We start from the raw sequence: 15,967 nt of genomic DNA on the forward strand, positions 1-15,967 counted from the left end.
GAGCCAGCCGCCAAAGGGTCTCTCTCTCTCTCTCTCTGTCTCTCTCTCTCAAACATTATCACTGAGTGGGTGAGATGATTGTGTTATGTGGACGGGGTGAAGGCTGTAACACACACACACACACACACACACACACACCACTTTTCATCCTGCATTAAAAATAGATTCAGGTGTAACAGACGTACACTGAGGTCCCCTACAGGAGGCTACGTCAGGAGAGAACGTATGCCCCGGCCAGAAGACATGAGGAACGGAGACAGTCGGCTGGTACACCTTGATCACTCACCTGGCCCTACGATCACTCACCTTACACCACATCAACAGTGACCATTACTAAATCTTTTGAGTGAGTGAGAGTGAGTGTTGGCCGGGGAGAGTGAGTGTTGGCCGGGGAGAGTGAGTGTTGGCCGGGGAGAGTGAGTGTTGGCCGGGGAGAGTGAGTGTTGGCCGGGGAGAGTAATAAGTCATGTAGTAGCGGGGATTACGTCGCATTATGTGTGCATGTCACCTCGTGTGCGGGATTCACGGGTCACCACGGGGCAGAGTCAACACTAATGGACCGGTCAGCTCGCCGGCACACCAGCCACACCCAACCACGTATGCTGCCGTGAGTCTTATTTATGGCCAGACCAAATCTTTATTTGTGGGAGATAATAAACTTGATCCAATACTGCATAATAAGAGTGAGTGAGCTTCCTGTAGTGTGTGTGTGTGTGTGTGTGTGTGTGTGTGTGTGTGTGTGTGAGCAGGTACAGTGTTAATGAAGATGGTAGAGAGTTTTTTAGTCTACCTTTACCCAGTGATAATATTTATGACCTTCTGGCCGTTATTACAGGAAGAGCACAGGTGGCCCAGGTACAGGTACACATCACATGGTGTTGGCCAGTGCTGTACACCTCACCGCTTGAGGCCCTTGTGGTTATTAATCTTTGACCTTCACAAAAATACGGTGTAAGTTTTAGTTTCAAGTGTTACCTCAAGATGTCGTTCAGGGGAGGAAATGTCGGACGTGTTACCTGTGTGTTACAGAGCACCAGTCTCCTGCAGTGTCGTCCACCTGGAGTGTTTGGGGTTTACTTGTTACTTTATCGTACACCAGAGGCCACCTAGACGGTAACTCCACGCCCATTAACAACGTCTTATGTATAGGTGTGTGTGTGTGTGTTAAGTCAGTCCTGGAGGTCGGTAAAGGAGAGAGAGAGAGAGATCCGCTTGTCTCTTGCTAACTGGTTTTCACTTAAGGATAGTCATTTAAATTAATCTGTACTTTATTTGTGTGAAGTGATTGTTTTTGTTTATATGAGTGAATGGGTAGGCGTGTTGAGTGGGTGGGTGTTGGGGTGGGGTGGGTTGAGTGGGTGGGGGGTGGAGGCGTGTTGAGGGTGGATGGATGGATGGGTGTGTGTCCTGGGCTGACCATAACACCCCTAATATCATTGCCTCCACCTTGCTGCCTCCCCTACCCGAACTGTCGACGAGCTGCCATGCAGGCCAACCAGCCTATTGCAGACTCCTTATGTTACCTGACGACAACACGTGACGCCACCAAACATTATAGAAACGTTCGGTCACATCCATAAACATCTTCAACGGAAAAAAAAAAAGCTCCTGAAAATTTGGTGTCGTGGTGCAAGAAGTGTGGTGTAGTTTGTAAGGTGTGTGTGTGTTTGTGGTGTAGTGCGGTGAACAACAGGTGAGGTGTGTTTGTGTGAGGGAAGCGGATAATTCATGTTCAGGATGGTAAGACGAGGCCCCGGTGTTGCGTCATTCCTGGGCCTGCTCCCCCCCCCCTTCCCCCCACACACATGTACGTTTCACACACTCATTCACTTACATATGTGTATTATTAACTTGTTTATCTTGATGTGAAGGTTTAGTTAGCAGGTATGGATGATGATTAACTGTGGTGTGGGGCAGCAGGGTGGTGGCGCCCCCTGGCAGGACCTCGCGGGTTGCACCACTACCACACAACTGATGCTCCACCCTGTGTGGCCCCCTTCAGGAGTGACACACACACACTAGAGCACACACACACACACACACACACGCTCTCTTTTCCTCGTACGTGTCTCGCTTCTTCCTCTTAACTGGTAGAAGTAGAGTTACAGGAGAACATGAGAGAAGGTATTGTAGTTAGGTGTGTGTGTGTGTGTGTGTGTGTGTGTGTGGCCAAGTGATGGTCCGGTCAAGCCAGTCACACCGGCGCCACCACCAACTCGGGGAATCTGTCACGTAGACTTGACTAACCTGTGTCCTCACGCCTCACCCTCACGCCTCACCTGTGATCTCACCTGTGTCTTCACTCCTCACCTGTGCCCTCACGTTTTGAAATGGGAGGTGAGGAGGGAGGTGTGGGTGTCATTATCACAGTATTCCATTCTTTCGTAAGGAATTTGTATATTATTTACCAACGTACTTGACATCTCTCTCCTCACTCCGTACATAAGACTTTATAACCGACACACACACACACACACACACACACACACACACACACACACACACACACACACACACACACACACAGTACATACATTCCTACAAGGGAGGAAATGTCGGGCATGTCATATACCCTGGCTAGTAAGACTGGCCGAAATAATTGACTAAGTGCCTCAGTTATCCACCTAATGGCCACAGACAGTAGTAATAGAAGGATCAATTTATATATATCTTATCCAATTTATATACAAGTTTACATTAATTAAGATAGCGGAGTCTTCCTTAGGTTCATTTTCACTCATTAATGTATTGTAATTATCTATTCAATAACTGGTTTAATGATGTGGTTATTAGGCGTAGATTCTAAGGTGTTAGGTGTATGTGTTGTGATGTGTTGGGTGTGTACTGTGATGTGTTGGGTGTGTACTGTGATGTGTTGGGTGTGTACTGTGATGGGTGTGTACTGTGATGGGTGTGTACTGTGATGTGTTGGGTGTGTACTGTGATGTGTGTAGTTTGAGAGTATACTGTAATACACCTTACACTGTAGCCTCTACCACCAACAACACCTTACTGCTAATTGGCGGGTTGAGCAGTTACACACACCCTTACAGGTCACCCCGGGAATGATAGTGACCCCGAGTAGTACAAGACGTGTTGGGAATATAAGTTTGTATTTATATCCGTTTTATATTGAGGTGAAGCAAAATGTGGTGGTAGGCAGGTAAGGAGACCCGGCACTAGGAGTATTTCAAGGTAGTAAAACATAAAGTAAGAATTTGAGGAGATGTAAAGGCAAAAAATATGAGATAACCTGGAAAACAACAACACCACCAACAACACCGCCACCACCACCACCTACAACAACAACAACAACTTACGATTTAAATGTTATGATAAAATGTGTTTTTCGGTCATGAAATAAGTTAGTGTGTGTGTGTGTGTGTGTGTGTGTGTGTGTGTGTGTCATTTTGTTTTGGTCGCTGTTGACTCGTTGCTGTGAAGGTCGGTCTGGGTACAAGATATTATGTTATGCTCTTCAGTCTTATTGTGTGTTGGTGGTACTGGCTTATACCAGATGGTCTCTTAACACTGCTCCCTCACTATCTCCAACACAGCTCCCTCACTATCTCCAACACAGCTCCCTCACTATCTCCAACACAGCTCCCTCACTATCACCAACACTGCTCCCTCACTATCTCCAACACTGCTCCCCCACTATCTCCAACACTGCTCCCTCACTATCTCCAACACAGCTCCCTCACCACCAGGTAGACCCAGCCACCAATGTCTCCAGTTATTGAGTGTGTTTCATGTACGCCTACCACGTGTACAGGCCATTAAGTCGTGTACACACATGGTAATACTCTCGTCTGTACACATTGATAGTCTGCCCAACTCTGCATATTGGATAACGATCGTCAACAACCACGTCAGGTACAAGAACAGTTTTCCTGGTAAGAATGAAGCAATGGAATGTGTGGAATGTTGATGGGGGGTAGAGGTCGAGTCTTGGGGAGATTGATTCCTGTGGTGGTACATCTCCCTCCCTGCCCTGTCTAGTGGCGTGGAGTTATGTGCTCTGAGGTGGTGAATGACTCCCCCACCCTCCCAGACGTGGAGGTAGAGCCAGCCATGGTAGGTCAGCTGAGACACTATACTGTACCTGATGGCTCTTGGACCACGACACAGGGACGTTCAGTAGTGTTGGTAATGATTCATGTTATAGTTAACTCTCTGCCTCTTGTACGGTGTGTGTGGCCGTCACTGGTCGGTAAGATCGGAAATACCTGGTACACTCCTCCACCTGCCCTCCAGTGTCCTCAGCTACTGGTGTTGAGGAACACTTTACCTCAGCACTCCCTCATCTAGTGTAGTGCTGTACGACGGTGAGGGCGTGGGTGGTGGTTGGTTGGTTGGTTGGAGCACGCGGCCACTGCACCACGGCGGAAGCACTGGTTTCCCAGGTATGCCGAACGTTACGCGCCTGAAGGCTCCGCTGCTTACCAGAAAGCAGCCGGCTGGCGGGGGAAAAACGTTGTCGCTTCCCCTGGCCGCCCACCTCGCCATGACCACCGCGTACTGCTGCTGCTGCCTGCTTGTGTCCTCCCTCACTAAAGTAGTAGTAGTGATGGTGCGTGTTGAACCCACCGAGAAGTTGGGGCGTGTGTGTGTGTGTGTGTGTGGGTGCAGTAGTGGAGCAGGGGCCGGGTCGGGCGGGAGGTGGGGGAGGGCAAGTGGTGGCTGAAGTACGGCCTGGTCGTCAGTTGCAGTTGAGCCGTGGCTGCATTGGTGTGGTGGGCGAGAAGGTGACACAACCAGCCACACGCGCGCACACATACACCCACACACTTCATACATACACACACACACCCACACACTTCATACATACACCCACACACTTCATACTTAAACACATATTGTAAACATACACTCCCACACATACTGTATACATACACTCCCACACATACTGTATACATACACAATCGCACATACTGTATACAAGCACACACCCACACGTATACACCTACACATCGAAGCACACTTACCCACTCGCAATTCAACCCATCCATATACACATACAGTACACCACAGTATAGTACACCGAAATACTGTGGACGCAACACAGTGTAGTGAGAGGAAGACTCGTGTACTGTACAGAAGAAGAACACGGTGCGGGGATGTTGAGGTGGCGTGTCTCCCCCCTCCAGGACAGGACGCTCCTCACCACATGTCACGCCTCTCACCTCCCTTTACTTGAAGCTTATCCAAGTAACCGATATTGATTGAAAACTTTGATCTTGTGTGAATATTGAAGACGAAGAGGAGGGAATCAGGGCAGTGTGTGTGTGAGACCTGGATGTACACGGGGCCAACTTAGTGATGCTATGCTATTCGTGCCGTGTGAGTCATCCAGTGGGCGGAGTTACCATTGTAGTTTCTGTGTTGAGGTCCTGACTGACTGGTGGGGGCAGGAGGTAGTGAAGGCTGCTGGAACCTGGATTTTTTATTTGGGGTAGTGGTGGTGGCGAGAGTTTAGGAAGGAGAAGAGACGAGGGGTAGCGGTGTGTGTAAGGGGTGGCTGCGGTATTGGTCAGATACTTCATGGTGTTATTTTCCTGTTTGCCGACTTATAATTCTTCAATAGCAGAGGTGGGGGAGTTTTTGTGGTGGGCGGACAGTGATGGTTGGATCGTGTATGTGTGTTGCAGGGGTGGAGTAGTGTGGTAGTGAATGGCCGGGAGAACTGGACTGGCGGTGGGTGGAGATGCTTAACAAGGGGGAATGCGGATGAGGTGGTTCATTGTTTGTTATATGGGCGGTAGTCAGTGGACATGACATTTTAAACCCATGACCCCCCCTACCCCTCCGGATCCGCCCCTCGTACTTGAGTGGTGAGAGGCTCGGAAACTGGGAGAGAGGGTTTACAGTTAAAGCAGAACACCGTGGACTGCTGCCCGTCTGCTATATTGTCTTGATCCAGTGTGTGTGTCCAGCAGCGTCCCTCCCCCCTCCCTACTGTAACACTTGACTATCTCTACTGGAAACTGTCGCCTCTCAAATATAAAATTTGTAGATTATGGGATAGTTCCGATAGTAGGAGTTTTTGTTCTTTATATAATGTTGATGTTTAATTTATCATCATGGTCAAAGTGTGTGTGTGTGTGTGTGTGTCGCCTTCACCTGATAACATGAAGAGCTAGGTGTTGGGAAGCGGCAGGTATGTTGACAATGACGTCACTGGCGCCCCCTCATAGTTTAGTGAGGGGAGGGAGGGGGGGTCGGTGATACACTGGTGAACAATGTTAAGTGAGCTGCCGTCATACTTGAGCAGTAGTAAGGTGCAGGTGTTGCTCTCTCACACACCATATTTTTGGTAGTTTATTCAGTTTGGATATATTTGGGAATAAGTCACATTAACTGTGTAAGGAGGGATGCGGTGGCCGAGAGGAGACAATACTCAACTGTCTTTAGGGGTTGATGGTTCGCACCCAAGTTTTACTCAATATGGGGCCTCAGTTTGTGGTGAGGAGAGTACAGCCTCAGTGCTGGAGTGGAGGTTTATTTCAGGGTGTGGTGGAGGTACTAGAGTGCGCTGTGTTAATGAGCGAGTGGCAGCAGGTTGTTGTGGGATTCAGTTCTTGGTGGACACAACTTCACCTTCCATGACTAAATAACCATAACTTAAGGTATACCGTTTCGTTACCCAGAGCGAAGGAGAACACTCGTTTGGGCCAATATTGACAAATTGCTTCCAGTTTTGTTGAGGATTTAATTATTGTTATTCGTCTTCACCAACAGTGACTCACTAGACAAGCTGTGACCTATCGTAGACTGTTGTTCATGAGAGTAAATATTTTTATTGGTGGTTTGGCAACCAAGCTTATGAGGGAGGCGGCCATTATGACACCGTGTTAGTTAGTGTAGTGTGTGCAGGGCAGTATATATCTTGATGTACTGTATTAGTTACCAGCGTCTGAGGGAGTGTGTGTGTGTGTTGGCTGCCCAGACGCCACATAGGTCACTGACTGCTGCTGGCGGTGGTAGCGTGGGCTGGTCCAGGCTCAGGCACTGCCACATACTCTACCACCCACGTGTTCCAACAATCTTACCTTTTATGACAAAGTTTTTACTAGTATAAGTGGGAATTTTTTTTCATTGAATATCTAAGTTTAGTTTGTGTGATATTTTGGGGGATTTGTGGTTTTATGGTTTAAAGTCTCATAGATTTCTATTGGTTGTGGCCCACGATGAAACAGGGAAGTGTGTATTGCTGGTGCTGCCATCTGGTGAACCGCGACGGTGAGTTTACGAACACGAGACAGTGGTTGTTGTGACACATCGGTGGTTGGACTACTGTACGAGCGGTTACGATCCCCGGCGCTGGTCACTGCCTGGAAAACTGAAGTGTTAGTGATAATGAGAGTGACGACAACCTTGTGTAGCGTCTTGGGTATATAGTGTAAGGTGTGACGGACATACAGGTGAGGTGGTGCTGGAACAGTTAGTAGTTGTGGTGTGAACTATTAGTGAAGTGCTCGACTAGCCGGTGGTGGTGGTGATAGTGCTTGATGAAGATCCTGGAGGAGCCGCTGTCTCTCACCATGACGTCCTCCGAGGAACCTGGGGAGGCCAAGATGGAGGCCCTCTTTATCAGTAAAGGTAAGTTATCTCACCCCTCTACATAACGCTGTTGATCAGTATCCCACTGACTCACCTGGGCCCCTCACTCTTGTACTCATTAATGTTTACCTTAATTACAATAATGTTATAGTCACATACAGGTATATTATCACCATTACTGTTATGTCAACAGGTAACATTTTTATTCATTTCTCCCGTGTATTTATTCTTTTGTTTTATACCGAATTCAATCATTATCTGAAGTACTGGCGGAGTGTGGTGATGTATATGGACCTCCCTGCTGGGGCTAATTATCTACGGTGAGAGAGCTGTAGTTTGAGGAGGACAACTGTATGGTACTTGTGGTAACTTGTGTCTTCATATGCAACTCACACTCTGGTATTGTGAAGGTGTTGGTTGTTTCCTTACGATTATTTATTAATAGAGCGATCAGAGTAGAAGGTGAGAGAGACTCCTGTGGCGTTCCCGAGTACTGTCCTTCCTCCACCTGTGTATTGGTCACTCCCTCACCTACACTCTGGTGGTGGTGATGGGTCTAGTTAATAGCCTTATCAACACTGTTATATTTAAGTAATGTTTTTTGTAATATTAAAGCAAAATATTGTTGTATGTGGATATTTTGCGGGTTAGTATTTTGCCAGTGCTTGAGATGTGCTTTCAACTTCATACACACACAGTGTAAGGTGTTGTGTCTAGAGGTGGATGTACAAGTGTTTCATCATAATGGTAGTTGGAGGTGGCGTAGCGTGGCGTTGTTCTAAACTCATGGCACACACTAGCTGCTGGTTATCTTGTTATAGGTGAATTATATGAACATTTCGATGGCTTGGGATGTGTTACCTTTACTGGGCTGTGGTGCAGTATGGTGTGTGGTATGGTGTGGTCTGGTGTAGTATGGTGTGATGTAAGGCAAGTCATGTCTCTCAGTTTGGTCACGTATACTCCGTCAACAGTTGCTGAAGGTGTACATGTTCTCAAGGTCGTCACCCAAAATACCTGCCCTGTTGTGTACCTGTGAACCTGACACCATTTTCAACATATAAATGGACGAGTTTCTGGGTGTTTGAGTTTATCTGCTGGTGGATGGTGCGAGGACAACCCCCTCCCCTCCACGCACTCCCGTTGTTGGTGGGGGTTGTGTAATACCGTGGTGTATACGTGTCACTATATTGCACCCCCCCCCCCCCACAATACCCATTAATGAAGCACCACCTCAATGCCTATCAGTGAGTAAGACGCTCCATGCCACAAACTGGTTATTTTCTCTCTGCACGTGTGAGGAGTCTCGGCCACACGTCACACCTCCCACCCAGCCCCTGGTGACCTGATCCAGCCTATCCCTTCACTACACAACTGTGGCTCTGGCTTTATTCTTCTTCTGTCCTCCTGACCAGCAACTGTCTGACCCACCTCCTCCTGAGCTGGTGTCTCACTCACTCACTCCTCAGTAAGCTTAATGAATTACTACATCAGTGTCATTGGTTTTTACGAGTATAAACACAATATTTATTTGTAGGTGTGAGGGAAGGTGCACGTGGCGGGGAGCAGCTCGGGGTCACTGCCCTCGCCGCCATGATCCCTCAACTTGGTGTCCTTCCCTACCTCTAGGGTTTGGTTTCAGGATGCACTGTGCCGTGTAGAGAAGGTCCAGTGTCCTAACATTAAGCGACCCAGTTGTGTCTCAAACAAGCGTAAACACTAGTTAAGGTTTGCATGTTGTCTTTATAACTTAAATTATAATAAACAATATTGATACTGTACTGTATTAATATGTAGAGGATTGGGAGTGTGTACGTCATGTTACCTCACGAGACAGTTGTGTACATGAGGCACTGGCTGACAGTAGCAACAGCAGGGGCGGCCGACAGTACTGCCAGAGAATCGATGTGTGAGAGCGAGGACCAAACGTACCCAGGGTGCCTGCCTGCCGTCTATGGTGAACAAGAGTATTAGAGAGTAGAATTATGGGGGGGGAGGAGGGAGGCGGCGCAGCAGCCAACCTCTCATCGTACCCTCACGGGGAGGAGAGTCCAGGGCCTGGGAGAGTACAGTTGTATCCACCAGCGGGAGCAGAGGACGCAGCCAGGGGGAGAAAGAGAAGAGAAGAGAGGGACAGAGAGTAAGAGAGAGCGGAGACGACTGCACCCCCTCTCCCTCACCCTGTACTGGGATCAATAACTCGTGCGTCTCACCGTCACTGTTTTATTGGATGTACTTAAGCTGCAGTGACTTAGATATGTTATGATACCCACTGAGGAGATTAAAGATGGACTTGATGATGTGTTTGAATAATGATGAAAGTAGGTCAGAATAGGGGCCCCGGGGAGGGTTGAGGTGTAGGTGACATAGCACTGGTGGTAGTAGTCAGCCAGGAGGTGTAACTTGGCAGGGTAGGTCCTAGTTTTACAGCCGGCTGGTAGGTAGTGTCCTACTTGGCCTGCCTGCCCCCCTACTCCAGCTACAACTACTGGTTCCTTTTTCGCTAACTATTGAACCTGTGTGCGTGTGTGTGTGCGCGCGCGCTCTCAACCAGCTCCACACACTCATCCTTGGCTCTTCTCCCTCCCTTCCTACTGTCTTTCCTGCTCGTCTCTTCCTCACCTGGCACTTACCTGACACCTCCCTACTATGCCTCACCTGTGTATACCTCGGCCATCATCTACCCTTGCAAGGTTGTTGCGGTCATTACCCCCCCCTTGTGACCCCAGCAACAGCCTGCTTGTACACACAGCACCAGCACCATCCCCTCCAGTGCCTATAATGACGAGCCTTTACACATAACAGGAGTACACGCATGCTCCCTCCTCCACCTGTCTCCTCCAGTTCCTCACTATGCTCCTTCACGTATATCCTCGCTTGTCCCTCAATGGTGGAGCACATCCTACTACCTACTCCTACACCTGTTCCTCCTAGCTTATGCACATCCACCAGAGCACATCCTACCACCCTCCTACACTGTTATAGTGAGCACATCCACCACCCTCCTAAAGTAGTGAGCACACCTCCCACACCTGTTATAGTGGAGCACATCCTACCACCCCTCCCCACACCTGTTATAGTGGAGCACATCCCACCACCCTCCCACACCCTGTTATAGTGGAGCACATCCCACTCCCACACCTGTTATAGTGGAGCACATCCCACCACCCTCCCTACACCTGTTATAGTGACACATCCTACACCTGCACATCCTACCACCCTCCTCCTACACCTGCTATAGTGGAGCACATCCCACCTCCCACCTGTTATAGGAGCACATCCCACCACCCTCCCACACCTGTTATAGTGGAGCACATCCTACCACACATCCTACCACCACACCTGTTATAGTGAGCACATCCTACTACCCTCCACACCTGTTATAGTGGAGCATCACCACTCCCACCTACACATCCTACACCTGTTATAGTGAGCATCCTACCACCCTCCTCCCACACCTGTTATAGTGGAGCACATCCCACCACCTCCTCCTACACCTGTTATAGGAGCACATCCTACCACCCTCCTACACCTGTTATAGTGGGCACATCCTACCACCCTCCCACACCTGTTATAGTGAGCACATCCTACCACCCCCCTACACCTGTTATAGTGGAGCACATCCTACCACCCTCCTACACCTGTTATAGTGGAGCACATCCTACCACCCTCCTACGCCTGTTATAGTGGAGCACATCCTACACCTGTTATAGTGGAGCACATCCTACCACCCTCCTACATTTTTATAGTGGAGCACCTCCTACACCTGTTATAGTGGAGCACATCCTACACCTGTTATAGTGGAGCACATCCTACCACCCTCCTACATTTTTATAGTGGAGCACCTCCTACACCTGTTATAGTGGAGCACATCCTACACCTGTTATAGTGGAGCACATCCTACCACCCTTCTACACTCCCCTGTAATAATTTTGCTGCTCGCTGTCTCACCTCAATGAAAATTAAGCGTGTTCGGGGAACCAACGTGATGAATCCTGTGTGTGTGTGTTCATTACTCACAGCCACGTGTAGAGGATAAAAAAATATTTGGATTAGATGAATTATTGACCAGGTACATTGTTGACGATTTATTTATTTATATATATTTTAAGTTGGTCTTTAAACACCTATCATCTGTGAGGAAACTTTTGGACTACTGAGGCTCTTTACTGTTGGGTCTTTGGCACTTGTTGTTGAAGCGGTCTGTGGTAGGCACAACAGGATGAGGCAACAATCCCTGGCCTGACTACAGTTCCTCTCACACACACGCTACACATTCCCTTTAAGTTTTAATTACATTAAAATACTCGTTTTTGTCTCATCTGTAAGACTACTGTATGTTGATCAGTTTATGTGTATGTATTTAGGAGCGCGCGGGGGTGTGTAGGTGTTGGTGTGCACATGTTTAGGGGGTGTGTGTGTGTGGGGGAGTATTATTAAAGTATATAAAAAAGCCGTGATAAGGAGTATGATGAGTTGTGTAATATATAAATAGAATAAGGTATGTGGGGGGTAGAGGGCGGGCGGGCGGGCGGGCGGGCAGCAAAAAGTAGTGTGAGTGGTGGCGGGTTGGCGGCCTGAGAGCCCCGCCTCCAAGCGTTCCCTCCCTCCCTACTCTCCTCTCCCCATTCCACCATCGGCCGCCATGACTGGGTACGAAGAGCGTAGGGAACTCCCTCCTCCCCCCCCCCCTGCCCCCCCGCCCTATTTCTCCCCATGCCAGCGTCTCCACCAGTACTGCCACACACGCCACCACCTCACTGCCTATCTCACTTATTTAATGGCAGGATCTTCACCTACACTATGTAGTTTTATTTATTTATTTATTTATTTGTGTTTATCTGCGCCGGGGAGAAAGACTTTGATGTTTACGCTTGTGAATGGCGGTAGTGTAGAGGTGGTGCAATGGAGGAGTCACCATGGTCCGTGAGGGAGGGGGGGGACAGAGCTTTAGAAAGAGAGCCGAGGGAGAGCTACGGAAGAGTGAGCGAGATAGCAAGCGACAGAGAAGAAAGAGAGCGAGCGAGAGAGAAAGAGAGAGAGTAGCAACAGTAGCAGTGTTCCAGTATGGATTCTTCCACATCAAAGGCCTCGAGTCAGCTGGAGATCTACGAGACACTTTTTGTATAATTCTCCCCCGTTTATTTTAAGATGATGAGCCTTCGTTATCCCCCTTATCGTTATCCCTTCCTCGTTACCATTTTCCAGTTAACCCCCTTCCTCGTTACCCCTTCCTCATTAAATTTTCATCGTTTGACCGATATTGTGAAATAGAGAGAAAAACACCACAGACTCCTTATAGTTTTGTCTATGGTACAGGGTGTGTGTGTGGGCGGGCGGGCGTGTGGGCGTGTGGGCTGACAAATGTTTAAACGAGGTTGTGAGATTTGCAGGAGAGTAGGGTGGGGGGGGGTGACCCTCTCATTCTGGTACTTTTACCTCTCTTGCCCCTCTCTTCACCCCTCCTCACTCGTCTCCCTGTTACTCCTTCCTCCACTGGTGCTTGGACTACTCTACTGCCTGCTGGTGGTGTTGGCCCCCCCCCCCCCCCCAGCTGGGAGCACTTTCCTGAATTAGCTGAGGTTGTTGCTTGGTGCTACAGTTGTTGGTTGGTGCTACAGTAGTTTTGTATTAACATAGAGAGAGAGAGAGAGAGAGAGAGAGAGAGAGAGAGAGAGAGAGAGAGGCTAAAGTAGATGTTATGAATGCTCGACCTCACCTCGTACTGTTGTCTTTAACGCTCCACCACCAGCCATGACTTTACCATCACTACCACCACCACTACTACTACCATCTCCACTACCACCATCTCCACCATCCACCATCTACCACCACCACTACTACTACTACCACCACTACCACCACCACCACCACCTACTTACCACCTCCACCACTACCACCACCCACTACTGCTGCACCACTACTACCACTACCACTTACTACCACACTACCAACCAAACCACCACCACCACCACACCACCCACCCACCACCACCACACCACTACCACCACCACCACCACCACTACCACACCACCACTACTACTACTACCACCACCACCACCACCACCACCACCACCACCACCACCACCTACCAACACCACCACTCACCCACCACTACCACCACATCCACCTCATCACCTCCACCCACCACCACCACCAACCACTACACACCACCACCACCACTACCAACCACCCTCCCACCCCACCACTCACCACCACCACCACCACCACCACCACCACCACTACCACTACTACCACTCCACCACCACTACTACTACTACCACCACCATCACCACTACTACTACTACCACCATCACTACTACCACCATCACCACTACTACTACTACCACCACCATCACCACTACTACTACTACTACCACCACCACCACCAGCTATGACTCCACCACCATTACTAGCTCACTCGTCACCAAAACATGTCGCCATATATTTGTGTGGGGTGATTGATAGAAGCAGATTAGTCAGTACTGTGTGTGTGTGGGAATGTCACTCTCCAGGCTCTTGTTATTAACGTGTTGCTCCTCATTGATTACCACACACACACACACACACTGTATTTTCAAGGAGAGAGTGTGTGGAATCATTGCCCTCCCATACAGTACATCACAATTTCTCCTCCGTGTCTGTTTATCACGGGGTAGGAGGGGGTGGTTAATCTTCAGGTGAAATTAGCTGGGGTGCATATTCTTCAGGTGAACGTGTAGTAAGGTTGTCTGGGCATGACCGACGGTGTGAGTGGCGGCGTATGGTGGATGATGTGGCGGCGGGTGCTTGCTGCAGACACTGTTGTTTTGGCTCTGTCTCCCCCCCTATCCCTCCCATCCACCGATCCCATCCCTCCTCCCATCCCTCCCTCCCCCATCCTCTCCCCATCCCCCTCCCCCATCCTTCCTCCCCCATCCTTCCCCTCCCCTCCCCATACGCATCATATACTGTCCAATATTATTAACAACTTTTTATTTATGAAGTTGTGTGAGGAAATGTGTGTTTATGAAAACGCAGTAGTAGCAATAACAACAAAAACAATAATAATACCAATAATAGTAGTAGTAATAATAAGTCATAATAAAGTTAATGATAATAGTTTGGCAATAACATCGACATAGGTAATAAAAAATGAGCCCTAGTGGGATAGACTATTGCTATCTGGGGCCGCCCGTATGTAATCAACACCTGTATATAATTAATTGCTCCTGGTAATCAGAAATCTTGGTGTACAGGTGAAGGATGTGTGTGTCAAGATTTTTACTTCCGTTATGATGGTCCAACCGTCTGTACCCGATTACTGAAAACACACACACACACACACCTGTTCTAACTGTTGGTTGTCATGGTGACAGGAGGTACTGTGGTCAGTGGGGTAGTGGTGGCCGCCAGGGACAGCTTGATCAGTAAACCTTCACTGTGTGTACCATGACTTGGGTAGGATGGGGGTGGGCTGCACCTGTACAATTTGATGATCGTTTATACCCAAGAAGCGAAAATGGAACTCTGTGAGTGTTTTAAGTATTGACGTATAAAGTATATATGGGGGGGAGACTAGGTGAGGGATGTAAGTTATGGATGATACTGAGGGAGTCAGTCAGGTGGCCACACTGAGGTTATTTATGACAAGAACAATAAGTATTATGTGTACAATAGTGGGGGGGGGGGTAGTGATGGTGTGGCGCTGGCAAGAGACGACCTTCAGCGGCTATTGATCGTGGCGCGCTACTGGCCACTTGGTGTGGCTGAGGCAGCGTACTATTGTGTGGAGCCTGGTGGAGGGCTCCACACCTACCTCAGTGTGACACTGTGTCACGCCAGGTAACAGGGCAGCTTGGGTCAGCGGGGCCGCCCACCACACGTGACTCGCTAATATTACCGCGCTCTAAAGTGAGGCCGTCTGGAGTGTGGAGGTCGTTCACTGTCTGCCCGCCCGCCCCTCACCCCCACCCTCCCTTCCTCGCCAAAACACATCCAAGCACACAACCCACTCCCCACCACCCACGCCTGCCTGCTGCCACACGCCCAGCATGGCCCACGTTCGTGTTATACATGCTAGCCTAGCCTCCCGCCGGGGCCCCGTCAGTTAAGGGGGAGCTTACTGTACACACTGACGGCATCTTCTCCTTCACGGTCGTAGTTTGGGGACGTGTGGCAAGTGGGCACCAGCGCTATCACCCGCGACAGGGAACGTGTTACAAGATGCATCTCCCCATAGGGTTTCCGCTTGGCATATATCTCAGACAGCTGCCACTGCATCCTTCCTTGCAGTCAGGACGGAATGTGTAACACCTCCCACAGCACAGCACAGCACAGCACAGCACTGTACTGTACTGTACTGGGGTTAGCTAGGTGGCCATCTGCTGGCAGCCAACTCCGCTCTTGTTGTTGCAGGAAATAG

General features: G+C 49.1%; 1 protein-coding gene across 6 annotated transcripts in view; it reads left to right on the forward strand.

Annotated features, from left to right (window-relative positions):
* Nucleotides 1-15,967, forward strand: part of LOC121870668 (transcriptional activator protein Pur-beta-like) — a 53,910-nt gene that overhangs the window by 21,674 nt on the left and 16,269 nt on the right. Inside the window, exons 1-2 of one of the 6 annotated variants that reach the window (XM_042372588.1) lie at nt 4,712-4,748; nt 7,200-7,602. The exons of the other annotated variants lie outside the window; for them this stretch is intronic. Of the exons in view, the coding sequence (XP_042228522.1) occupies nt 7,512-7,602 (91 nt within the window). The 5' untranslated portion in view covers nt 4,712-4,748; nt 7,200-7,511. Of the gene's footprint in view, nt 1-4,711; nt 4,749-7,199; nt 7,603-15,967 lie in introns of those variants that run through there. 6 annotated transcript variants of the gene reach the window in all.

The sequence above is a fragment of the Homarus americanus genome, unplaced genomic scaffold, assembly GCF_018991925.1.
Source record: "Homarus americanus isolate GMGI-L3 unplaced genomic scaffold, GMGI_Hamer_2.0 scaffold56333, whole genome shotgun sequence".
NCBI classification, from domain to species: domain Eukaryota; kingdom Metazoa; phylum Arthropoda; class Malacostraca; order Decapoda; family Nephropidae; genus Homarus; species Homarus americanus.